Source organism: Cnephaeus nilssonii (assembly GCF_951640355.1).
Source record: "Cnephaeus nilssonii genome assembly, chromosome: 7".
In the NCBI taxonomy this organism is placed as follows: domain Eukaryota; kingdom Metazoa; phylum Chordata; class Mammalia; order Chiroptera; family Vespertilionidae; genus Cnephaeus; species Cnephaeus nilssonii.
The window spans coordinates 84,096,372-84,122,443 of NC_137078.1; the positions used below are offsets into that span (position 1 = coordinate 84,096,372).

Here is a 26,072-nt window from a genome sequence, read left to right on the forward strand (position 1 = left end):
CCAGCCCTCCTATGGGCACCTCAGCTCTGCCAGGGACTCGGGGAGCAACCGTCCCCAGGACACCCCCTTCTCTCAGAAACTAAAGGCAGCCCTGGACCTCATCTGTGCCAGGCTGTACCCTAAGACTTGGTGTGTTAGCTCACTGAACCCTCAGATGAGGCCACTGAGGCCCAGAGAGGGTACGTGATCTGCCCACACAGCTGGTAAGTACGAGGGCAGGACTTACACTCAGGAAATCTGACTTCAGAGACAGGTTTTAACCACTGTATTCTGTTCGGGTCGCCGAAGGAGGAACCCGTGAGGCCAAAAGTGGTAAGGGATTATAAAGTTATTAGATCATCTGGAGACCAGAGGGGCTGAGCCCCAAAATGGCGCCAGCACCAAGGGGTGGGGAGTCAGAGATTAAAAGAACTCCAGGCAGGCTATTTCTGGGCGGAGAATTCTCTGGGCGGGTCTGGATCCTGGGAAGGTCCAGAGGGGAAGGACAGTGGTCTGAGCAAGTGGAATGTGGTCTAAGCAAGTGGAATGTGGTCTAAGCGAAAGGGAATGTCTGTTGTGAAGTGGTCTAGAGGTCAGTTCCCAGCGGAGGGGGTATCGATTCAATTATTTGATCAAACCTGACATGTTCTTTCATTATCTCCTTCTAGAGCCTAGAATCCAGACTCACGGGCAGTCCAGAATAATGGCCATGTTTCTCAATCTCACTTGCAGCTGGACGTGGCCATGGGCCTAATTTCTGGCCAAGAGAGAGATGTGTGCAGCTGCCAGGTCACGGCTTTATTTAGGACAGGTGTGCCCCGCCCCGTTCCGCTTCCTGCTGGCTGCAGGCACAGGTGAGCCGACTGGGACAGCGGTCACAGCCTCCTCACCAGTCTCCAGTCCAGCCTCCTCGCAACAGCCAGAGAACTCTTACCACAGTTCGGGTGAGACCATGATGCCTGCCCCGAGCCCTCCGCGACTCCACACTGCCTGCAGAAGATGGGCAAGGCCTTTTCCTGTCTGATCTTAAGCTGTCTTCCCAGTCTCATCGCCTGCCACTTTTATCCTCTGCCCTCATCCCCGACCAATCATCGGGAAAATCCCTCCTTCCTTAACCACCCTTCCTTCCTCTGCCTTCCCAATTCCTCGTCCCACACCTGGCAGACTCCTAAGTATCCTTCAAGACCCAGCCCATGGAGGTCGCTTCCATGTGAGGTCTTTCCTGGCCCTCCTGGCAGGCCGAGCAGCTCCCTCTGGTCTTCCATGGTCTGTACAGCCCTCTGGGAGAGTGACGGCCTTTCTGTGTTGTCACGGTCCGTAGCTGCATCCGCCTCTGGGTCACCAAGTCTGGGTCATCTGTTGGTTGTCAGGTACCCTGCCAGGTACCAAGCCAGTGGCAGTCAAGCTCAGTGAGTGATAGAAGGAGAATGTGTGTGTGTGTGTGTGTGTGTGTGTGTGTGTGTGTGTGCCTGTGCCTGTGCGTGCATGTTTCCTGAGTTGGCTGGAGGTCCAGGCCAAGGAGACAGGGAGGACATCTAGAAATAGCCTCATCCCCGGGCCCTAGTCCAGGCTTGCTGCCCAGATGAACTGACCCTGAGGGAGGGAGGGAGGAGCCCAGGAGGGGCGGGTAGAGACTAAGAGGTGTGGCTCAAGCAGGCTGTGACCCTGCTGCCCTCTGGGGTCTGCCAGCCAAGGCAGATGGGCCCTGCCTGACTGCTGGCGGGCGGCCCTGGCACTCAAACCCCAGTGACCTCAGTGACCAGTGAGTATTTCAGGCTGGGGCTGAATGTCACCTGCTCTGTTGGCCACACAGCTTATAGGGCAAAGGGGAGGCTGCCAGTCTACCCACCGAGGAGGGGCGGGGGCATTGGAAAAGTTTATTCCCTTCCCATTCTGGCCCCACCTCACCCTCTTCCCCATGTGGACATTGTCTCCCTGAACCACCAAATGGCGAAGGTCTAGAGACCATCTGGCCTGACCCCCTGCCGTGGAGATGGGAACACGGAAAGGAAGAGACTGGGTCAAGGTCGAGGGTCAAGGCGAAGACTGTCACAGGCAAAGGCGATGTGAAACAGTGGTAAGCCATACAAGAGCTAGAGCCAGTCTTCCTGCTCTCAACCCTGGCTCTCATCTATAAATTGGGGGTCGGGACGACAGTACTTACCTCACTGTTATAATCAGGGTTATAGGAGTTACAGACAGAGAGCTGGTAAGTGCCGTATCGGTGTCAGCTATCATTCTATGTACTACCCTTTGCAGCATAAAAAACTTCTCGACACCTGCAACCCCCTTTGTCCCTTCCGACAACCCTAAGAGGTGGACATCACTACCCCCTGCACACGAGGAGGAAACAGGCATACAGAGGCTGACAGGCCAAGTTCACACAGCTGGTGTCTCAACTGCCCTGCCCCGGTCTCTCCCCCTCCTCCTCGTCCTTGCCACTAACTCATCCCATGGAGACGGGGCCAGAGAGCCAGATGGAGAGCCAGCCCTTGGGTCCTGATGCTGCCCTGAGCTCTTCTTCCCCCACAGTGATGATCCCGCTGCAGGGAGGACACCTTTCCCCATCCGCCGTCATCCCCTCAGGAGGCTGATCCCGTCCTCCTTATCCTTGGTCTTCCCACCTCCCACCCCTAGAGGGGGAAATCTCTCATCAGAGGCTCCAGTCCTGGTGGCGCCCTCAGCCTGCCCCGTCCTCCCTGCAGATAGCTCCTTCCTAGTGTCTCTGTTGACTACAGAGCCCAGGGAGGCTTCTCCTCACAGCCCCCACCCCCTAAGACAGCTCAAGCCGCGCAAACAGCTTTGGCTCTGTACCTGCTTCCTGGAACACACCTGGCCCCGGACTCCGGAGGCCAAGTGCACTCCCTGCCAGGCCCCCTGCCGTGGCTTGCCAACTCTCCTCACACAGTGGTCACCGGTGCACACCACCCAGCCTCAGCTGGCCTCCTGGACATGCCGGAATCTTTCCAGGATCTTGAGCCGGCTGCTCCTGAATGAAGTGCACTCTGGGGAGTGACACTGAACCATTGGAGCTAATTATACTTAACCTCGTAGTATTTGTATTCTTGCACAGGCAACATTTCCCTTTGAGAGAGCAGTCGTTGGGGAATGAGCCAGGGGCGGCCCCAAGTCTGGGATATGGTTTGATTACTTCCTGCAAACAGCCCTATCCCCAGAGAGAGCTACCACTGAGAACTCGTTGGGAGGGTCGAGCAGGGGGAGCACAGCTACTCCTGTGCCCTTGACCACAGAGTGGTCCTCTCGTCTAGCGGGGAAGGTCATCCTCTTCGCACGTGGACAGGGAGGAAGGGGACACCCAGATCACCCTCACATTCTGAGAGCTACCAGTGAGATTCAGGCTACACCGATGTGCCCAGAGAGGCAGTTCTCGCCTGGGACTGAGGTAAGGTAGTAAGAAACTAGAAAAATTCCTTGGCACGTGGAATGGGGAAACAGATAGACAGCCGACGGCCGAACAAACGAACCGAACAATTTACAGCCAGAGACAGAAGTCATGAGGGCGGAAAGCCCCGGGTGCCTAGCGAGGGCCAAACCTGGCACCAGACCTCGCCCCCAGGGTGGCCTTTCCTCCCCTGGCTTATCACTGATCTTGCGGTCGGGCCCTTCCCTGACCTTTCCTCCCTAGAGATAACATCTGCGTCTCATTTGTCTTTCAGCTCCAGGCCCAGAAAGCAGCAAAACTAGACAGGCAACGCCAAGACCAGCTGCAGTAACCAATGGCCTCCTGCCCTGGCCAAACGGTGGAGACCATGACCCTTAGAAGTCTCTTAAACTCCCAGATTTAAAAAACCCTCAAAACGTAGAATCCAGCTACAGCTCCCCGGAACACCGAAAGGAAGAGACTGCGTCATTTCCGTTCCCCTCGGCTCTTTTCCTCTCCCTCTCAGCTTCCCCCACATGCGTGTGTCCTAAACTCTAAGGGATCCCAAGAGATTTGCAACCAGGGGGGCAGTGGGCAGTGGCAGCTCGTCCTGGGTTAACCTCCAGCACCTGTCCCCAAGGCCCCTTCTTCTCGGGCTCTCAGTGAGCGGACAGCAGCCCTGCCTACCTTCTCTCCTGTAGCTGCTTCTGTCGTAAGCCCGCCCTCGTTTCACTGTCCCATCTGGAATAAAGGTACTCTCAAAATCTCCCGGACTCAGGTTGTGAAATCTTTCTTGCACAAAGTCAAGAACCCACACGCTACCGGCCCGGCCTGAGGCAGACCGGTGGGGCGGGTCCCCTTTTCCAGATGATAAGGACTGCTTGGGGCCTCACTACACAACGGAAATGGCCCGGTCTCGTGGCCCACGGGGATGGAGTGAAAAAGAGGACACGAGACGGGATACTTTGGCAGGAGGAAAGCTGAGAATGGCAGCAGAATTCTCAAACAGAGAGAACACTGCTTTCTTTGCTCTGGAGAGACGGCGGCTCCACAGATCCGTGCCAGGCCCTGTACCAGGCCCTGTGGACACAGCACAGGGCACGTGGACCCGGCCCTGGTGTCATAGGAAAGAGACTCGGAAACAAAAGGAGCCCAAGAAAGCAGGGTCAGTGCTGTGATAAGGAAGGTGGGGCTTCCCGAAGGAAGGGACAGTTACTAAGCTGAAAGCTAACAAGCGACTAGGCGTTCACGGGAGGAGCAGAGGCTAGGGAGGAAGACTATTCTAGGCACACGGCAAGTGAGAAACACGGCGCCCCTTCGAGGTACGGAAAGGGTGGCGTGACTGAGTGTGGAGCGTTAGAGAGGTGGGCAGGGGTCAGAGCCAGAGGGCCATGGGGCACGGGATGGCGGTGTTGTGCTGAGGCCATGAGCAGCCAGAGAGGGAGGCTGAGAAGAGAAACAATTAATCTTTGTACATCACTCCCAGGCTTATGCTGCCTTATCTTCCCAGAGTCCTTGGGCGGCCAGCTGGGTGCTTTACAGATAAAGAAATTGAGACCCGGAGAGACTGTGACGCCCAAAGACACAGCTGGTGTGTAAGTAACAGAGGCAGGATTGGAACCCAAGTGAGTCTCACTCCAGAGGCCCTGAGCTAGAGAGGCGGCTGGATTCCCTCATTCATTCATTCATGCCTGGTACTCTCCTTGGAGCAGGATTTCAGCAATAAACTAGACCCGTGGTCGGCAAACTGCGGCTCGTGAGCCACATGCGGCTCTTTGGCCCCTTGAGTGTGGCTCTTCCACAAAATACCACGGCCTGGGCGAGTCTATTTTGAAGAAGTGGCGTTAGAAGAAGTTTAAGTTTAAAAAATTTGGCTCTCAAAAGAAATTTCAATCGTTGTACTGTTGGTATTTGGGTCTAGTGACTAATGAGTTTGCCGACCACTGAACTAGACCAATGAAATAGATCAGACAAGGACAAAGAATATGGGCTTTATTCTGTGAGCAACAGGCAGGACGGCTGGTTTCCGACGGCAGAGGTGCCAGCCCTCCCCTCTGAGCCGCACCCCCTCTTCCCGGGGTAGGCAGAGCCATTGTTTCTCTTTCAGGGAGCGCTCCGCCTCAGGCAACAGCTTCTGGGAAGCAAACAGGTGTTGAGTACACCTCCATCCTTGCCATCTTCTGTCCTCTCAGACCACAGTATCCAGAACTCCTGAGGAACAAGGAAGTGGATTCCTAGTGGCCGAAGGAACACTCCATTCCACCCACGGTGGCTGCCGTCCCTTTGCCTTGTGAGCCCAGGGAGGTGTGGACGGAAAAGCGGTTCTCTGAAAAGTAACCTCCCAAGGAGATCTGATCATAAATTCCAAACTGGGCAGGTCATGTGGCTCATCATGTCCCAAGCCTATAACTTTAGTAAGAGGCTTATCTTTGCCTTAAGCAAGCCCTGCACGTTGCTGCAATGCATTTGGTGAATGCCTCTTTGAAATGCCCCCTTTGGGCCCTCAACCGGTGGCCCACGGGTGGGCCGTGAGGTCCGAGGGGGTGGCTGTGGGATCCCTTGTCACGTCCCGCGTGTTTCAGGGTTCCCGTTCAGGTCCGGTTTCTGGAGAAGGCCACAATCAAAATGAAGAGAAGCTAGAAAAGAATCAATTCGGGTAAATGGGGGGGCCAGGCGGGAGCCCACCTCTAGTGGGAGGACTACTACTGCTCTGGCCTTTGCTATCCCTTTTATTGGGGTTCTGAGATACACCCATTGCCTTTAGGCAGGTAATTTCAGTAACAGACAGATTATCTCATCAATAAGGATTTACATGATTATTTGGTGGGGAAGTTGCCTCAGTTACCATTGTCTCAATTAGATAGGGAGTGGTTTGCTCTGACCTTTAGCTTCAAGGTTGACCAGCCTTCCCGGGTTCCCTTTTCACATAACTACCAAGTGACAATGTTCGGTTTCCGGCAGTTGGCGACCGCTGTTCTAACGCATGGCCATGCTCTCAGCCCCCTCCTTCTAAAGCATGACAACTCTCAAGAAAGCACACAATCTTAACCATTTTGTAATCCCAGCCCCACCTGGCTTTCTCCTACCTTCACGTAATCTTCCTTATGCCCCCTCCTTAATTTCAAAGGCACAAAAGAAACTGCAAACTTAGTCTTGGAAGCTTTTATCCCAGTCCGTTGAAACCTTGCTTCCAGGCATATCTCCTATTTAGCTCAAATAAATTTTATACAAATTCTCTCCAGGTTTGGATGTTTAAAAAAAGAAGGGGAAAGAGACTTGCTTGGGTCTCTAGCTATAGTGTTTCTGACGACACCACGCACCGAGGGAGGGTTTGGAGGGTGTGGAGAAACCTGAGGAGTCCGAGGCAGGCAGACACAGAGCCCCGCCACCCTCACCAGCCAAAAAGAACAATTCCCAGTTTCAGGTGCGTGGGGAGGGGTGCGGTGGGGGCGGTCAGCATTCACAGACGTAGGCCCTAAAGGGGCAAAGGGAGTCTCCATGTCCCTGGGTCAGTGGATCCTCCAGCTCTGCTTCTTTGGCATCTACTTCTGGCATCTCTCCCCGTGCCAACAGTAAATCCCCCAGTGGAGGGAACAGCTGAAGATGCTGAGTAGGCCTCCCTCTCCCCCCTCCCTGTGGCCCCATGGATCACCCGGTGCTGCCGGCCCATCTCATTGGCTCTCTCCTGGTAACTCATCTCCTTTTCTATCTTCCCAGCCTGTGGTTGCCAGGGAAACAGAGAACAGTGATATCACCATAGGGCAAGGGCTGGGAGATGCTGCTCTTGGCAGCGATTGGTCCTGCTGCTTGCCAGATGTTATATCCACATTGGACCTTCCAAGGGCAAGAAAGAGGGGCGGGGAATGGGACAGGGCTCATATTTCCTCCCCTTGCCCCTCTCTGCAACATTGTAGTGAGCTTAGCAGGGCAAGGGGGATGCAGTAATCAGAGGGATGAGGAGAAAACTGTGCATACTTAGAAAGAAATAGGAGAACCAGGCAGACAGGAGATAGGGTGTGGATTAGGAGTCAACTTTGGTGACTCGGGTCTGAGCATGCTGGGAGATGGGGGCAGGGCAGCGAGACTAGTGGGTCTCAGGTGTGTCTAGAGTTCCTCAAAGCACCATGCTATTCAACGTAGGCAGGGCCCAAAAGGACTTTCTGGCAGTATCCCCCTCAACCCGTCCTAAATATCTCTATCACCCCTTCCTCACAACTGCAGCAGTTTCTAATCCTGTCTCAGAAGAAAGAAAATTGAGGATTAGAGAAGCAAAGCTACCTGCCATGGGTGGCCCAGCAGGTGAAGGGCAGTACTGTGACCAGATCTTAGGACTCCTGTACTGACCATGGATATAATAATAATAATAATAATAATAATAATAATAATAATAGCAGCAACAGCAGCAGGAGTGAACATAATTTATTAAGTCTACCATGTCAGCATTTTAAATGCATTCTCTCATTTGATCCCCAAACACCTCTAAGGGGTAAATACTGTCATTACCTCCATTTTCAAGATCCAATGGAGACTAAGTGAACAGCTACATAGCTGGAACCCAATGCAATCTCTCTGCCGCCCCAGATCTCCAGCACTGCATAAAAAAGACCTTGTAGGGAGACAGCTCTGGTCCCTGGGTCTCCAGCCACTCAGTCCTTGAGAGAGGAGGCCCTGTGTCTAAAGGCTGTGACCTTGAGTTAGAAATCCTCCCACTCCCCTCCTCCCCGGGCACCTGCTCCAGCAGTGAGGTCACCAGGGCTCCGTGCCCAGCCCTGAGGCCTGTCCCTGCAGCTTTGGCAGAAATAGGCCCCTCAGCCTTCTGGCAAGTGGATCTATCCAAAAGAACCGAGACCTTGGGGGAGAGAGGGCTCTTCCTCCCTGGCCTCCTTCCCAGACCGTCAGGGAAACGGGGGGTAGGGGCAGATGCCTCCACTTCCACATGGAGAAACAGAGGCCCAGCAAGGGGCGTCGGCCACACTGGAAATGTGTGGCAGAGCTGCCAGGGGCCCAGGGCTACTGGGCCTACAGTCCTGCATGTCCCCCTGGGTGTCCTCTGCTGGCTGTTCAGCTGGGCACCAACGTGTAACCGGACAACCAAGGGGTCTGGGCTGCCTATCACTACTTGAGCCAATTCAGCAGAGACAGGGTTGAATCATACACATATGAACGTTTATCCCAATACTGCTGGCACTATGGGAGAGCAGCAGACCATCCACAGAAATCTGCTCTGCCTCTCCCCATAAGCCAGTTGCTTATATTGGGTAAAAGGACAAAGGTTACGTGGGAAAGTAGGAATCACAGGTATGGGAACGTAGGCACGGGATAATCATTACAGGTTACAAGTCATGTGGGCTGGAGGCGGGCAGGGGGAGGGGGTCGCACAGGGAGGGCACTAGAGACCAGATTACAGGCAATAGGGGCTGGGGGTCGCAAAGAGTGGGTGCCTCTGGGACTAGATTGTTTCAGCCAGGAGGTTGTAAATCTTTCCATAATGATAGGCAGTTCTCGGGACAGGAGGATGGACTGCATTCGATGTTAGCTCCCATGTCCCAGGGTGTGTAGCTCTCAGCAGGGTGAGAATATGCTTTCTCTAATCAGAAGAGAACAATCACAGTTACAGAGCATGATTAATATTTCTTATCGTTGTAGCTGGTCCCCAATATTCTATTTCTGCCCCTAACAAATGCAGAGCTTCCTGTCAGGAACTTGCTTCTCCTCACTTCCTCTGGGAAGTCTCCCCTGAGCCACTAGATCAGGCCAGGCCTCCCGTTAAAGCCACCACGATAGATCTGCATCTGCCCACCCAAAGGTGAGTTATGTGAGTGTGTCTTATTCATGGTTGTCTCTCCAGAGCCTAGCCCAGGGCCTGGCACAAAGTAGGTGCTTTAATAACTGAAATGAATGGCTCCTCTAAGCTTTGGTTTGCTCATCGGTAAAACAGGGATAATAATAACACCTACATCATGGACTGCTTTAAAAGTTAAATAAGACTTTATGTACTTAATGCCCTCAGCATGCAGCACACATCAATACAACGCGGATCTTATTTTTTAAAGCATATTTTTATTGATTTCAGAGAGAAAGGGAAATAGAAACATCCGTGAGAGAATCATTGATGGGTTGCCTCCTGCACGTCCCCTACTGGGGTTTGAGCCACAATCCAGGCATGTGCCCCGACCGGGAACAAACCGGGACCTCCTGGGTCATAGGTAGATGCTCAACCACTGAGCCACGCCAGCCGGGCAGGTTATTATTATTGACAGTGCCTTATGAACTGTAAAGTGTCCACCATGCAGCAGGCTCCTCACAGGGGGTGGACAAAGATTAGAGAAAGGGCAGCAGGTGAGGGACAGAATTTCCGAAGGAGGGTGAGGGGGGAGAACAGCAGCAAATGCCCGAGCTGTGCGCAGAGGTCAGAAAGACCTGGAGCGCTGGCTGGGTGTACCGGGAGCTGGACTGCTGGGCGGAAAGGCGCGCGCACAGCAGACATTCCTCCGGGAGGGGCGAGCACGTGTGGGGCGGGCATGGCGGCAGGGTCACGCTTTCGCCGGCGCAGTCGGCGGGCACAGGGGCGGCTTAGCCACTAATGGTGGCCTGGTTCCTCTCCCCGCCACCAGGCAGCGGGGCGTGGTCGGAGAGGCGGACTCAGGGGCCAGCTAGACCAGGCTTGCGCTTAGGGTCTAATTCACCCTTCATTTCCTGCGTCCTGGGCAGGTCCCCTGTCTCCGCACCTGTAAAAAGCGAGGACCGAGATGCCTGCGCCGAGAAGGGTCAGCCAGAGCTTTCCCGACGTGGGCATCAGCCCAAGGGCGAGTTTCCTTTCTCCTCTCATCTCTCAGCTCTGCCCAGACTCCAAGCTAGGGAGGGATGGGGATGAATGACGGCTGGGGCGTGCGCCCCAGCCCGCGGGCACCGCGCCCCCAATTGCTTCCTTCTCGGATTCCCAAGATGTGGGGGCCAGGGAAGAAAGGCGGTCCTGTCAGCTCGCAGCTCCGGGCAGGGATCCGGAGGCCAGGCACCCGCGCTGACGCAGGCTAGCCTGGCACCACTGGCTGCCCACTTCGCTCCGCGCGCGGGGGGATGGGCGGCCAGCCCCTGGAGGGTGAGCGCCAGCCTGGGCTTCCTATTTCGGGAGCGGGATGGGGGTGGGGGTGGGCCACGCCTCGTCACGTGACACAGGGGATATTTAAAGCGGCAGCGCGGGCTGGGAGCCGGGGTCCCGGAGTCCTTCCACGCCTGCTTTGTCGTTTCTTCGTTATCAGCCTAGCCCAGCCTCACCATGGCGGACGCCTTCGCAGGCACCTGGAAGCTAGTGGACAGCAAGAATTTCGATGACTACATGAAGTCAATCGGTGAGCAGGGCTCGGGATGCTGGGCTGGGGAGGGTCTGGCCGCGTGCCCGACCGGCGCAGCGCTCCCGCCCTGGCTGGTACCCTGCTAGCCTGCTGCATCCCTCCTGATCAAGGTTGGGGGGGTAAGGGGACCCAGAAAAGGTGGCAACGTGGGCTAGGGCCTGTTGGGAAGGGGCTTTCATGGTATGAACCTGGCGGATTCCCACGTGGGGAGGCTCAAGGAAACAGATGTGCCGGTGATGTGGGGGTTGAGAGGTGCTTTTCGGGAAGAGGGGTATATGTTCTGGAGGGTTTGGATAATAAGGTGGGAGGCTAGCTAGGGGAAGAAAAGAACAGGAGCACGGGTGGTTTAGGAATTGGAAACTGTGAACACAGGAAGAGAATGGTGCCGGCAGCGAGTGTACTATGACCTACAGAAGCAGGGGATTCCCAAGAGGGAGATGGAAGAGTGGCTAACCCCAGCAATGGGATATGAGGAGGTGAGCTAGGAACCCAGTTAGTAACAACCCCTGCTTCTCCATGTTGGGTTAGGAGGATGCCCTTTCTCACCAGCCAGTCTCTGACCTTGCCTGCAGTGGTGTGTAACCAGGCTGATTTTGATTTAATCAGGGTCTGAGCCTAGTGGTGAGATGGGGCAAGAGGCCCCAGCATCAGTGACAACCCAAGGCCTAGCCACTCAGTGGGGAGGGGTCCCGGGGAGAAAGCCATTGGACTTCCAGGGTGCAGCAAGGCCAAGACCTGTTAACCATGGGGCAGGAGGGGTGCATGAGGGGAGTGGTCTTTGCTCTAGGCAGGTGTGGTGTTGGGATGCAGAAGGGTAAAAATTCAAAGAATCTTACAGGTGAGGTCCTTGGAGATTCTCATACCTTGCTTAGTTCAACAGACAGGGAAACTGAGACCCAGAGAAAGTAGAAACTTGTCGTAAAAATTCCACAGCAGAGCAGAAAACCTAGATTTATAGATCTGCAACCCCGATCAGTTCCCATATGGGCCCTGTGGGCGCGGGAGTGGTTGGAAATGCTTATCTAATGATTGACCTCAGCCCTTCCTGAAATCCCCAGCTATGAGGTTATCCTAGATCTATCTCCAGGCTGGGGCCAGGAAAACCGGAATGTTGATCATGGTCAAGCTACGTTCCATGCCTTCCTCCCAGGGAAGGCGGGCTGGATTTCAGCAGATACCCAAAGGGGAAAAGATCCACTCCAGGCACCTTTCACCTCTGTTCCTAACCTTTTCCTGAAATAGGGACCACAAGTATTGGCTCTTGAGGCCTACCTGTTGGGGACTATGCCCACTGACTCCCGAGCTGTAGGGGAAGTTGGAATGCCCAGGGTTTGTTCCGCCTCCCACAGCAGATTCCAACTGAAGACCTGGTCCCTGAAGTGGGCAGCAACATCCTTCCCACCATTGCTCCCTTATTTTGCCCCAGCTTGGGCTAGGGGCTGAGAGTCCACCCCGTCTACTTTTCTTGTTATATTGGTAGGAAGGCTGAGACCCATGGGGGAGAAAAGCCCCTCCTCAGCTCTCAGTAAATAGCTTCAGCTTCATTTCTAAGCAGAGCCCACCTCGTCCCAAGTCTCCCAAATTGTCAGCCAGGTGTCATTCTCAGTTTCTCCTGGTTTAGTTCCTCCTTCCCTCTCCAGAGGATTCCTTCCTCAAACACTCCGCTCCTCCAGGTAGGTCTTAGGCAAACAGAGCTCCCTGTGCAGTGATAAGGCCCAGCTCTCTGCTGCCCAGTGGAACTGGCCTGACTCACTCTGACAGCAGGGGGTGAGGCCAAAGTCCCTCACCGGCCAGGCTGGGTGGGCCAGCTGCAAGTAGCTACAGAGGTAGCCTGTGCCCATTGTTTTAGACCCAGGGTTCTCAGGGGGCAAAGGTAGTACCAGTGATCACAGACACACATCACAGGAGGCAGAATGGCCCAGGAATAGCAAACAGTTTTGGAGCCTAGATCAAATCTGGGTCAAGTCAAATAAATAATAAATCACCGCTCAGGGCTGTTATGAGCATTTACAGTACAATAACCCATGGAGGGCATGGGATAGGTTCCTAGCTGCCAACAACATTAGGGGACTTTAAAGGACAGATCACAGGATCACACCTTAGACTTTGCCTAAGGGCTCGTTGCTCTACTCTCTTGCAGGGCATTTAGGGCTTTGCCAGCACCCAGGGAAGCTATGCTTAGGTCAGGAGGGGGTCTCCGTTGGGCCTCAGATCAGGAGCCAGGAGACCTGGATCCAAGTCCTGACTGCACTACCACTTTAGGCCTCTCCTAAATCTGTACAATGACAGACAAACCCTTCTGCCTACTTCCTAGATCTGGGATAAGAGACTTTGAAAATGTCTTGTTGCTATATATGGGGGACAAAAGCACCAGTGCGTCTCAAGGTAGAAACTTCCAAAGGTGGAACACTCTTATCCCAAAGCCTTGGGAGGAAAAGTCCCCATTTCTTCCTTAGCCTGTGGCTTGAAAGCTGCTCAGGTGCCCTGCCAGGGAGCCTCATGTTCCAGCCTGAGGCACTATAGCTGAGCAGGTAAGTGAGCTCTGTAGTCAAACAGTTCAGATTTGTGACCCTGGGCTTCTGTTTTTGCATCTGTGAAGTGGAGATAATAAATCAACCCTTCAGGAAGACTGGAAGGATTGAATGAGGTAACACATATACAGTTCTTACCACACAGAAAGCACTTAATAACTTATTCTAATCTCAGCTCTGCCACCAAATTGCTGTGTAATGCCTGTCCCTTAAGTTCTCATCTGTCTAATGGGATCATCAGTGTCTCTTCACCACATAAGAATGATTTTTTAAAAAACCATACAAAGTCTTGGAAGGTCCTCATCCTCTTCTTCCCTCTTTCCCACATCCAGCCTGAGTTGTTCATTGAGTTCCTTGTACCCCGCCTCTTTCCTCCAGCTTATACTTATAACCTTCCTTCCACCCTCAGGTGTGGGTTTTGCTACCAGGCAGGTGGCCAATATGACCAAGCCTACCACAATCATCGAAATAAATGGGGACACGATCACCATAAAAACACAAAGCACCTTCAAGAACTCAGAGATCAGCTTCAAGCTGGGGGTGGAGTTTGACGAGACAACGGCAGATGACAGGAAGGTCAAGGTGAGTCAAGGAAGAGGCCATGGGAAATGCAAGACGTTGAGACCCTGAAGGGGAATGAGCTGGTAGTCTTGGAGTCCATTATTGCAGTGGGGGATTGAAATAAACAACAGCCTTAAAGCCTCTGCTGGAATGTTCCAGTGCTAAATGCATTAGTCCTGTTCTGTTTTCCTCCATTTTGGGGAAGCATCCACCAGCTGCCTCTGGGAGTGGGCAACAGAGCCAGTTGTGACCTCAGTCTGCTCCTGCTCCAGCTGGGTGACCTTGTGAATGACATGCAATAACTCTGGGTTTCTTTCCTCTTCCAAGATGGGGGAGTGGTGTGGCCATGGCTGTTACTTCAAGTGCTTTAGGAATGATGCCCAGAAGTCAGGGCCCTCCACTGAGTTAGCAGGTCATCCTGGCCTCCAGCAAAAGGGGAAGCTGGGGACAAGGAGTGAGATCCACTCAGAGGCTTCCTCTTCCCAACGTCCACCTCCAGGGCTTGGCCAATGACCCTGAAGAAGTATTTCCAATGCTGCCAGTCCACAGGCAGGACAAGCTATGATCTGGACAGGGCGTTGTCCTGGATGTGTTTGTAGTCCACGTCCTCAGGGCTGTCACCCTGCAGTGGCTCTTTCTTGGCAGCTTGCCTCAGGCCTCCCCTGGGCTAGGCCTAGGAGAGAGGACTAAGGGCCTTTGACCTCTACAGATTCACCACACAGCCCTCAGCCATTTTCCCTTCCTCACAGCTGCCCCCGGGAAGGATTGGTCTCTTCCCTGTGGAGGAAGCTGGAGCTCAGCCCAGAATTGCAGGGGATGCTGACAGCAGAATTGTGATGGTGCCCAAAGATGCAGCCTATCTGGGAAGTGGCTGCCCCTACCACATGCCTGTACTTCCTTGAACTAGCCCACCTGGAGGGGCAAGAACCCCAACTAAAGACAACAGTAGTTCCCTGGGATGCCTGGCTAAAAATAATTTGCTGAGTGGGCAAAAACTAAGGGAATTGGGAATGAGGATGTATCAGCAGCACCCGCCCTCCCAGCCCCAAACATATGTACACAACCTTCTCAGATTCTTCTACTGAACTCTGCTCAGTCAGGGTCCCTTAGCCTGGCCAATCCCCCCCCCCCCCCCGCCCCGACACACACCCCCATTTCTAGAGGAGAGAATGGGAGAGCTGCCAAGCGAGAACCAGCTGATGCAGGCTGGTAGTACCCGGAAGACTAAGTGGGCATTTGGCCAGGGCTGTGGAACTCTACAAGGGCACCCGGTCCCAGGCCCTGGCAGTTGCTGCCCACTTGTCAGCTGAAGGGGTCACATGATGTGGACCAAGAAGAGGGGTGGGAATACAGAGCAGGAGCCCAGTTTTCTAATACCCCCAAGACGTTATGTGTGATCACTAGGCTGGAGTCTCCGGACTCTCCTCACCAGTCTTTCCCAGGGATGTAGGTTGGTTCATGACCCCTATCTTAGGGGCACTGGGGCTGTGGCATCACCTAGAATACAGGATAAATGCCCGTCTGAACGCTGGTGGCACTTTTCAGAGCCAGGCTGTCTGGCTCCGCCACATTGCCTGCCTTTCTACTTGTCCAGCACCCAAAGGCCCCTTCCCAGCCAGGCAGTACTGGAGCAGAGGCTGGAGGTGAGCTGGATGTCCTGCAGGGCTAGGCTGGAGGTGGGCTGCCTGAGCTCTGGGCCTAGCACCATCATTAGTTTGGGCCAGAGGCTGAGTCCTCTGTGGCCCAGTGAACAGACTCCATGCTGTCCCTCAGTCCTGTCTCAGATTACAGCTCAGGCCTCTACCCTGTTTCCACAGTCCACCGTGACGCTGGATGGAGGCAAACTTGTCCATGTGCAGAAATGGGACGGGCAAGAAACAAAACTTGTGCGGGAGCTCGTGGATGGAAAACTCGTCCTGGTAAGATGGATGGAGCCTTTCCCAGTGGTTACCACTGCTGCCCCTTCAGCCAAGCATGTCGTAAAAAGCCAAGGTCTCCCCCTGGCAGCACTGGAAGCTGGGACGATGGAGGGTGGAGAACATGTTGGGGTGATATTGGGTGGGAATTTTCTGTGTAGTGCTTTGGACTCACATCTCAGGCCTAGGTTCAAATCTCAACTTACAGGTTCTATGACTTTGAACAAATCACCTTCAAGTCCAACTGCAACAATAGCAACACTAACCCTGGAGGGCTGCTGGGAAGTCTGAATAAGACAGTGGACGCAGAGTACAAAGCGTCACTGATATGGGAGGGAGACAGCAGATGCTCCACAGCCTGTTTCCTGTGTTGGTGCCTTGCCTCACCCCAGAGAGGTAGAAAGCAGGGCCAGATCTGACCCCAAGTCCCTAAGAAAGGCTCCCACCTTCCATCACAGCATTCCCTCTCCTCCGTAGGACTGTGCTGCCACATGTAAAGCCTTTGAGCAATAACAGGCTGGTGACCTGTCTGTTCAGGGACGAACCTGGGGGCCTCACTTGGAGAATGAAGACTTGAATGAACACCCTCAGACCTGGGGACAGAGATAGCAGCCAGCCTTGGTCTCCATCTCCCAATTCCATAGGGCCTCAGGTTTCACTCTGCACTTCATGGCGGATCTTTGTGGGTCAGTGCATTCCTGCATTCACAGAGCAGGGTCCTTGCAGAGTTAAGAATGAGGTGCCTACCTCTGGCAGAGATGCAATATGCAGGACCAAATACACCCTGGGCAATCAGCTACGGTGAGACCATGGGCCTGGCTCTATGATGCCAGGCTGGATGTGGTGGTTTAGGACTCTGGCCCTGGGATTACCCAAGTTAGGGAAGGAAAGGAAGTTGGTGGCCTAGCACAGTCCTTCCCTAAGAGTCTCTGGATATTTGTATTCACCTGTTGTGTAGATACAACATGCTAGGCGCCATCTTAGGCATTAAGGATGAAGGGAAAAGAATGGTGCAAGGGAAAGAGAAACACTCTGGATCTTGACCAACTTACTTCCTCCTCTCTCAAAACTCATTTTCCTAAATCTCTAAAAGAGAGATTACATGCGTAACTTAAAAACCTGGTGTAAGTATTAGAAAAAATATATACTGTATGTCAAGTGCTAAGACATATAGTAGGCAGTCAATAAATGATTATTAGGATGAAGGCAGAGGGCTCTCCCCATCAGAATGGAGTGCTTCCTATGTTTATTCCCTCACCCCTGCCCCAATCGGACTCTCTCTTTCCTTCCAGACGCTCACCCACGGCAATGTAGTGTGTACGCGCACTTACGAGAAAGAGGCATGACCTGCCCACTGCTTCACTGACTGCTCCTCTGCCAACTGGCTAGCCCTGGACTCAGCACCAGATTGCCTCGTCTTTTCCTCTGGCGTTTTGTATAAATCCACCTTGGGGGGGAATTCTTCTGGGGTCAGGTGCACCATCCTGGATACAGTTCTAGCTCCCATTGTGTTTTGTTTTTTTAACTGCATCCAAAGAGTGCTCTCAGGTCAATAAAGCAGAGCCAAGGCCACCCAGTTGCCTTTTGCCTTTGGTGACATGACTCCATGAGTCTGTTTCCCTGTGTCTGAGAGTGGGCAGAAACACCTGCCTGAAGGTCACTCAGGAAGAAGCACTGGATGACACTGAAATGGACAGTCTCGGGGACAGCAGTACCTGACCGCCTTACACATACAATGATATAACAGCTGTACCTACACCTTGCCTTTACTTCCTCTCCATGGCCAAATGAGCTAGTCCAACCTGGACTAATCAGTGGCAGGGCTTCCCCAAGCTTGGCTACTGGACTATCACCTTGGGCCCACCTGCACCAAATGCCCTTGGGTCTGGACAGTTGCCCTTCTCTGTGCAATGCTATGGTCTCTTTCCAGAATGCAGGCTCAGGACAACGGATCCAGGCTTGTGCCACTGTGGTGGGAAGAAATGCCCATTGGCCAAGATGACTGCTGAGCTCCCACTAATGCCCAGACCATTACTCCCAGTTGTAAATTTTCACTGGTTTTCTGATCAGCTCAGAGGGAAGAGGTCATCTGATTACAGAAGAGAGGGCTTATTAGTGATAAGAAGGCCGCGACCTGCCAGTACATCTGGCTCTGAACCTCAGCAGACCTTTCTCCACAGTCTAAGGTTACATATTAAATGTTTTTCTGTCAACTTGTAGACCCTGTGACTTCTAAGTCTGGAAGTTACCTGGGAAGAGGTATAATAGCAATAAGAACTTTTAGTAAGTTTAAAACCAAACACACTTCCATTTAGTGCCAGGCATTTAAGCAGGAACCTGAAGTGGAATCCATTGACTCATAGTATTAAACACAAAGTAAACAATGATCTTAGCTCGAGCTGTCTGGTTTGGTGGTCTGGCAGAATGTCACACACAAGCTCAGTCACTACCATGGTTTCTGGCTGTCACTTCTAGCATAGCAGAATCATGTTAGGGGGAATGGAAAGAGTGAGCACCACTTCTTCTGTTCTCCCTCAGAATGCCCGTCTCCATCCATCCGCCCCCGTGTTGGATACCGCAGAAATCACCCACCAATCAGCCCAGGGGAACCAACAGGGAGGGGCCAGGCACTGTTCTCCAACTACAGCCCGAGCAGTAACTGGCTCTAGCCTGGACTCCTCTACAGGAATCAAGCTCTGGCAGTGGCAGCTGGAGAGGGTAAAAGGACCTGCTGAATGAAGGAAGTTGGGTGAATGGATGGGTGAGCTGCAGGGGTCACTTGCAAATGGACCAGGAGTGACAAGGAAACAACTCATTCAGGCAGATGCTTTTGACATCTGGCTCCCTGCAGCATGAGAGGAAGCCATCTCCCAGTGGGAGAGTCATGGGGTGGGAGGCCATATTCTCACTACTGAGTCTAGGAACCAGGGCTGCAAGGGACAAGGCTCCTGGATCCCTCTTCTCTCAGCCACCCCCTCTACTCTGCACTCTCACTCCTTGTGCTTCTTCTTGTGCTTCTTCTTCTTCTTTTTCTTCTTTGACGCCTTGCTGTCCTTTGATGTGTGCCTTGCCCTCTTGCCTGTATCACTCTCAGAGTCTGAGCTGTCAGAGTCAGATGACTTTTTGTCTCTATGTTTCTTTTTCTTCTTTTCCTAAAAAGAAATTTTAAAAATTCAACATTGTGTATGTACTGGTATATTTGCTTTTAAAAATCATGACATGTGATCAGTAGAGGACCACTTAATATGCAAAACATTAATTAAAAAGAATAAATTATATCTTCAAGTATTAACAAGAAAAAATGCCCAAAGCAAGTAAAAGGATCAAGTCCTACTACAGTATGTATTCTAGATTCCAGTGTGTTTCACATATACCATACAATGTGTATATATATATTTACATGTGCCTGTATATATTTAAAATACACAGAAAACAGTGGAAGGCACATAAAGTGGTAACAAGTATTACCTCGGGAATGTATTTTGGTCTTTCACTTTTTACTTCAAGTAATTCTGTCCAACTTGATTTTTTTTTAAACAAGCATTTATTACTTTCATTTGTAAAAGCACAGATATTAAAGCTGAAAGGAGTCCTTAGAGATCACCTAGTCTACCTAGAGACAGTGCCTCACATGGCCAAGGTCACAGGATAAGAGAGTAATAGATTTAGGACTCCTGACTCCCAGTCTGGTTTCTATTAGCTACTGCTGCCAGGGTAAATAACTGCCATCAATTATTAAGGCTCTACCTGCTGTCCTTGAATATTTATCATCTCTAACCTTCATAATAATCTTACAAGATTTTATTGACAAAGAAAAACATAAGGAAGAACTTCCTCAAAACTACCCACTACACCCTGCTGCCGGAGTAACAGTGCAAACTCATACAAAATATGGGAGGCAGGTTCCCAGGCTCGTGGGGTACACTGGGCAGTTTTTAAGCTTTGCATAAACCTTCTTGAATTGTAAATGTTTATACTGCCTTAGTAAGGTTTCTAAGAAGGAGAGATTATGGGAAAAGAAAGAAACAGTGGAAGAGCACGAAGCTCTGCTCCTATAGGCTTTCAACCAGCATCCTGAAAGCTGTGAGCTTGCCTGAGTGATGCACCACGTCTTAGGAGCTGGCAGTGAGAAATATGAGTGAGAGAGAGAGAGAGAGAGAGAGAGAGAGAGAGAGAGAGAGAGAGAGAGAGAGAGAGAGAGAACACCAAGCCAGGCATTAGACACAGACTTGAGCTCTGGCTTTGCCACTTACTATTCTATTCTGTAACCTTGGGCACATTATTTCACCTTTACCAAGTTTCCTCAAATGTAAACAGATAAGAATAGAAAAAAAAAAAAAAAAGCGAGAGAGAGGTCACATGGCTGTGGTTAAGATTTAATGAGATAGTATCTGTGGCTGGAGAAGTTGAAAGCCACTTGCCCCAGATCCCACAAGCAGGGTTGGGATCTGCATGTAAATCACTGGACTGGAAATCTGAATTTTCCTCTGTAGCATACAGTCCCTCTTCCTATATAGTGCTGGAGGCCTCATGGTATGATGATCACTTACTAGCTATGTGACTTGAAACAAGAGATTTTTTTGAACCTTAGTTTTCTTTTTAGTAAATTGCAAGTGATAAATATCTACTTCAAAGGATGCTGTGAGTATTACACAAGACAAATTCTAACTATAGTGCCTGATACATGGTAGACACTCAGGGGTAGCTAGAAGTATTGTATTCTCTCATTTCAGAGAACTCCCAGAATGTTCTGACAGTCTGGCTATGTATCTATGGCAGATAAGCCAAAGTTTTGAGAGATTAAACAAAAAAAATTTTTGGAGTCTCCAATAGAGTAGAGAGAGGGGAAGCTTCCTAGGCCCACATTACCAAGCTATAGGAACCATGGCTGGGAGGAGCTGAGAGTTGGCAAATCAAAGGTTTGGCTTGTGGTACTGCACTGTCCTGGGTGGCAAGATCATGGAAGCCTATCACAGACTATATGGGCTTAGGAGTCTCACCAGGCTCTACCCCTTAGGTAAGGCAAGGTCCTGGGGAAGTAAATAAGCAAATGCAGAATCTGGCACCCATTCCCCCAAAGCCTGGCCCAACCTGGAAAAATAAATGAGGAAGGAGAGTAATAATATTTCCTTACATCCAGTAGCACTAGTTTATCAAGCTCTCTGCATCCCCTATCTGTTTTAAAAATATATTTTTATTGATTTCAGAGAAGAAGGGAGAGGGAGAGAGAGATAGAAACATAAATGATGAGAATCATTGATCGGCTATCTCCTGCACACCCCACACTGGGGATCTAGCCCGCAACCAGGGCATGTGCCCTGACCGGGAATTGAACCGTGACTTCCTGGCCACTGAGCCACACCAGCCAGGCCTTTTTTTTTTTTAATCGCCATCTGAGGATATGTTTTCATTGATTCTAGAAAGAGAGGAAGGGAGGGAGGGAGGGAAGGAGGGAGGGAGGGAGGGAGGGAGAGAGAGAGAGAGAGAGAGAGAGATCAATGTATGAGAGATACATCCATCAGATGCGCCGACCGGGGACATAACTCGAAACATTTCTGTTGTACAGGACAACGCTACAACCAACTGCATCCCTCACCCTTTTTTAAAAAAATATATTTTTGCTCTGGCTGGTTTGGCTCAGTAGATAGAGCGTCGGCCTGCGGACTGAAAGGTCCTGGGTTCGATTTTGGTCAAGGGCACACGCCTGGGTTGCGGGCTCAATCCCCAGTAGGGGACGTGCAGGAGGCAGCCAATCAATGATTCTCTCTCATCACTGATGTTTCTCTCTCCCCCTCTCTCTTCCTCTCTGAAATCAATAAAAATAAATAAATAAATAAATATTTTTATTGATTTCAGAGAGAGGAAGGGAGAGTTAGAAACATAGATGGGCTGCTTCCTGCATGCTCATGCGGGATTGAGCCCACAACCTGGGCATATGCCCTGACCAGGAATTGAACCGGCGACCTCTTGGTGCATGGGTCAATGCACTACCACTGAGCAACACAGGTTGGGCTGCATCCCTTATCTTATAATAACAATCTGGTAAGATCAAAGTTCAGGAATTATTAGTCCCATTTTAGAAATGAGAAAACTGCAAAGCAGAGAAGTACAATGAGTTGACCCACACTATAGTGATGAGAATGTGGTACTTTCTTACTCAGAGTTTGGCATTATTTCCACTTTAATCTCTTTCAAAGATGCAGGCTCAGAAGAAACAAAGAAAAACAAATCATTTGAGAACCCTGGCATGCTAGGACATGTAACTACTTAGCAAGGAGGAATAACAGACCTCAATCTTGATGCAAAATGTCTTTTGCAACCCAAGCAAAGAAAATCTAGTACTCCAGCAGATGGCATCATTTTCATTGTGTGTCTAACCTTGAGCTAGAGAAGAACAATCACTTCATAAGTTGTAGTTTAAAAGGAAAGTTGGGAGTTAGGGTAGAAGATGGACAGCCACCAAAAGTGAAAGTAACTTTTGGTTCCTCAACTGCATTCCTGGGGGAAGTGGAGAAGACAAAGGGTAAAGAAATGACCCAGGGGTGTGAGCCCTTGGCAAACAGGCCAGGAGGGACATGGGAAAGAAGCCACTGCTCAAAACTGCTCTCTAGGAAAATCACATATCCCGTGCCACATCAGCTAGCCCACCCATTTTCTCTCCAGTTCTGAAACAGTATAGCAGCAACCCAGTGTAAGAGAAAAACCAAAGCAAAAACTGAAATGGGAATAACTGTGAAAGGGGAATAACAGCAGCTAACATTTACTGAATACTTACTTTTCTAGACGCTGAGCTAGGCAATTTCCACACATTCTTTATCTAAGCTTCACAGCAAATCTATTAAGTGGGCACAATTATCCCTATATTTTTAGCCAAGACTTGTAACTTCAGAGATGTTGACTGAGATAAAGTGACTTGCCCAAGGCGTAGAAACTGTATTTGACTCAGGCTGGAGGTCCCAATGTGGATGTTCTTTTGAGCCCTGTCTAGATTATAGCCAATAACTAACTTAGTACTTCCCAACTAAAAAACACTGATTTGGAAAGAAATCAAACAAGCAAGCACTTTATTATTATTATTATTTATTCTTAAGAATTATTCTTGCCCTAACCGGTTTGGATCAGTGGATAGAGCATCAGCCTGGGGATTGAAAGGTCCCAAGTTCGATTCCAGTCAAGGGCATGTACCTTGGTTGCAGGCACATCCCCAGTAGGAGGTGTGCAGGAGGCAGCTGGTCGATGTTTCTCTCTCATTGATGTTTCTAACTCTCTATCCCTCTCCCTTCCTCTCTGTAAAAAAATCAATAAAATATTTTTTTTAAAAAAAGAATTATTCTTGAGAAATGATTGACTCTGAAGAGATAATTTGATTCTCAAATTGATTCTCTGGGTAAACTTTTGGGAAATAAGATAAGAACAGCACTTTCTAACCGGTGTGCTGCAAGAATTTTTAAAACATGCAATACCTGACTACTTAGCCAGGGGCACTGACCCTTTTCCCTTAGATTTTCAAATAAAAAAATGACAACAGCCAATACAACAATAGCTGTCCAGTGTGAATGATCAAAGTTATACCTACACTTTTTGTCAGTCTGGCAAAAATAAAATACACTATATTTTTTGGTGTGCTGCAGAATTTTAGTAATTAGTTTATGTGTGCCATGAGGTGAAAAGGGCTGAAAATCGCTGGGATAGAGGGTGATTCCTGGCTAGAAGTTGCCTCTAAGGCACCAGTTTATCATATATTGGAAAAGGTAAGACCAGAAGAAAAGTTTTATTAATCAACTCACAAATATTTACTGAACTTTACTATCTACGAAGTTCTTTAAAGACCCATAGCTACATACAGTGTTGCTGAGGTGATGAGAACACACAATTTTTTAATAGAATTCAGACAGAGAGTACTATTTGCACTAATAGTAGATGCAAAGTAAACACACTCATTGAGTGGAGCCTGGCACCATTCCTCCAAACCTAAGCCAACCTCATCAAACAAGGGAAATAACTCCTTACAATCATATAGTACATTTATTCTTCAAATATTTACTGAGTACCTTCTATGAGCCAGAAATAGCTACTGATTAGTCTTTTGTAATAGTTGAATGAGGTCAGAAATTAGGAACCAGGAACCTTCAAGGAACAAGTTATCTAATTAAGGAGAAAGACTAATTAAGATACTAGGCAGTCTATAGAAGTGATGTAAAAAAAAGTACAAAAAACATACCATGGACACGCAAGGGAGAGAAATCAATCATGCCCGACGAATTTGAGGATGGCTCCAAGAAGGATATGTATGTATTGTGTTTTTTTGTGTGTTTTTTTTTAAAATAAATTTTATTGATTTTTCACAGAGAGGAAGAGAGAGGGACAGAGTCAGAAACATCGATGATAGAGAAACACCAATCAGCTGCCTCCCGCACAACCCCCACTGGGGACGTGCCCGCAATCAAGGCACATGCCCTTGACCGGAATCGAACCTGGGACCCCCCAGTCCGCAGGCCGATGCTCTATCCACTGAGCCAAACCGGTTTCGGCTGTATAGTGTTCTTGAAGGATTGGTTTTGGCAGGTGGCATGGTGGTAGTGTTGATAGAGGAAGGGAAGCAAGGGCCTTCCAGCCAAAGGGAAGACAGAATGAGGCAAATGCTTGAAGGATCTTTCAAGAGTGACAAAGTATCCTGTGTGGCTTATTAACTATGCACTGGATCCCATCCCTTCTCTCCTACTCAACATCGGTCCAGGGATTGTCCCCTCTCTTTTGCATCAATTTTTCCTCTTTACTGGCTCATTCCCAACAATAAATAAACAAAAACCCTCTGAACTACTTTAACCAGCTTGCTACCCCACCATTTTACTGAAATAGCTCTTGTCCAAGTTACCCATGACCTTCCCATAGCCAAATCCATGGTCAATTCTTGGGCCTCATTTACTTGATCAGTTGCATTCAACAGAGTCCGTTTTCCTTACAACACATTCCTCATTTCATCTACCACATTCTCTTATTTTTCCACCGACTTCCCTGGCTGTTCCTTTTCAATCTTCTTTGCTGGTTCATCCTCATCTCCATAATATCTATAAAAGTTAGAGCACTCTGGGGCTCAAGTCCTCAAACCCCTTCTCTTCCCTATATTTACTCTGCAGGTGATCTCATATATGAATTTAAACATCATCTACATGTATCCCAAATTCATGTCTCTTTTTAAAAAATAAAATATAATTGACTTACAATATCATATTAGTTTCAGATATACAATGTGGTGATTCAATATTTACATACATTACAAAGTGAAACCCACAATAAGTCCAGTTACCTTCTGTTATCATACAAAGTTGTTACACTATTGACTATATTCTCTCTAAATTTGTATCTCTTACCTGAGCCTCTCCTTTAACTCTGAACTATACATTCAACTGCCTACTCTACACATCCATGTGTATATCTGATAGGCATCCCAACTCACATGTCTTGCCTCCTCCCAGCTTTCTTTTCTTTCTTTTTTTTAAAAAAATATATTTTATTGATTTTTTACAAAGAGGAAGGGAGAGGGAGAGAGAATCAGAAACATCAATGAGAGAGAAACATCAATCAGCTGCCTCCTGCACACCCCCTACTGGGGATGTGCCTGCAACCAAGGTACATGCCCTTGACCGGAATCGAACCTGGTACCCCTGAGTCCGCAGGCCGACGCTCTATCTACTGAGCCAAAATGGTTAGGGCTACTCCCAGCTTTCTTTCCCATATTCATATATAGCAACTCAAACTAAAACCCACTCCCATTCTTCTACATTCTCCTCTTAACTCAAATCTTCCAGTTAGTCATCTTTAACTGTTCTCTTTCCTAACTAATAACCAATTACTCAACAAGTTCTGTCAGCTCTACCTTCAAAATTGAGCCACACTTCAATTCCCTTCTCACCACCCCCACCCTCATTCTAGTCTAAGCCACCATCCTCTCACCTGGGTTATTAACTATGGTCATTAATTGCTCCCACTCTTGCTTTCTGACTATCTAGTTTACGCATAGCAGCCAAAATAATTCTCTTAAAAGGTAAGTTAGAACATGTCATCCATCTAGTCAAAACCTCTAATGACATTCATCTTACTCCACACGAAAGGTGAAGTCTTCATATTCTTCTGGATAGCCCTGGGCTTCCTCTAACTTCCTCTCTTCTCATTCACTTCACTCCAGCTGCACCAGCCTCTTTACTGTTCCTGAAACATGCCAACATCCAGCTACTGTACTTACTGAAAAGCTCTGTCTCCACTTATGAGTAGCTTGCTTTCTCACTTTCTTCAAATATCCACTCAAAGGATGCTTTATGAAAAAGGCCTGCCCTTACTACCCTATCTAAAT

The 26,072-nt window shown here is 49.9% G+C and overlaps 2 protein-coding genes across 3 annotated transcripts in view; one reads left to right on the top strand and one right to left on the bottom strand.

Moving 5' to 3' along the window:
* The first annotated feature begins 10,535 nt into the window (after positions 1–10,535).
* On the top strand, positions 10,536–17,152 carry FABP3 (fatty acid binding protein 3). Its single transcript, XM_079776215.1, has 4 exons — positions 10,536–10,710; positions 13,654–13,826; positions 15,623–15,724; positions 17,014–17,152. Exons 1-4 carry the CDS (start codon positions 10,638–10,640, stop codon positions 17,065–17,067), a joined length of 402 nt encoding a protein of 133 aa, XP_079632341.1. The 5' UTR covers positions 10,536–10,637; the 3' UTR covers positions 17,068–17,152.
* A 1,548-nt stretch (positions 17,153–18,700) lies between these two features.
* The window catches only part of ZCCHC17 (zinc finger CCHC-type containing 17), a 53,163-nt gene continuing 45,791 nt past the window's right edge, over positions 18,701–26,072 (bottom strand). For both annotated transcript variants that reach the window (XM_079776214.1, XM_079776213.1), the window contains exon 8: positions 18,701–18,873. In XM_079776214.1, coding sequence (XP_079632340.1) covers positions 18,712–18,873 — 162 coding nt within the window. In that variant the 3' untranslated portion in view covers positions 18,701–18,711. The remainder of the gene's footprint in view (positions 18,874–26,072) is intronic.

Coding starts and splice junctions, on each gene's coding strand:
- FABP3 (XM_079776215.1), top strand. CDS start 10,638: ATGGCGGACGCCTTCGCAGGCACCTGGAAGCTAGTGGACAGCAAGAAT. Junction 10,711..13,653: donor TGACTACATGAAGTCAATCG/GTGAGCAGGGCT, acceptor TTCCACCCTCAG/GTGTGGGTTTTGCTACCAGG. Junction 13,827..15,622: donor CAGATGACAGGAAGGTCAAG/GTGAGTCAAGGA, acceptor CTGTTTCCACAG/TCCACCGTGACGCTGGATGG.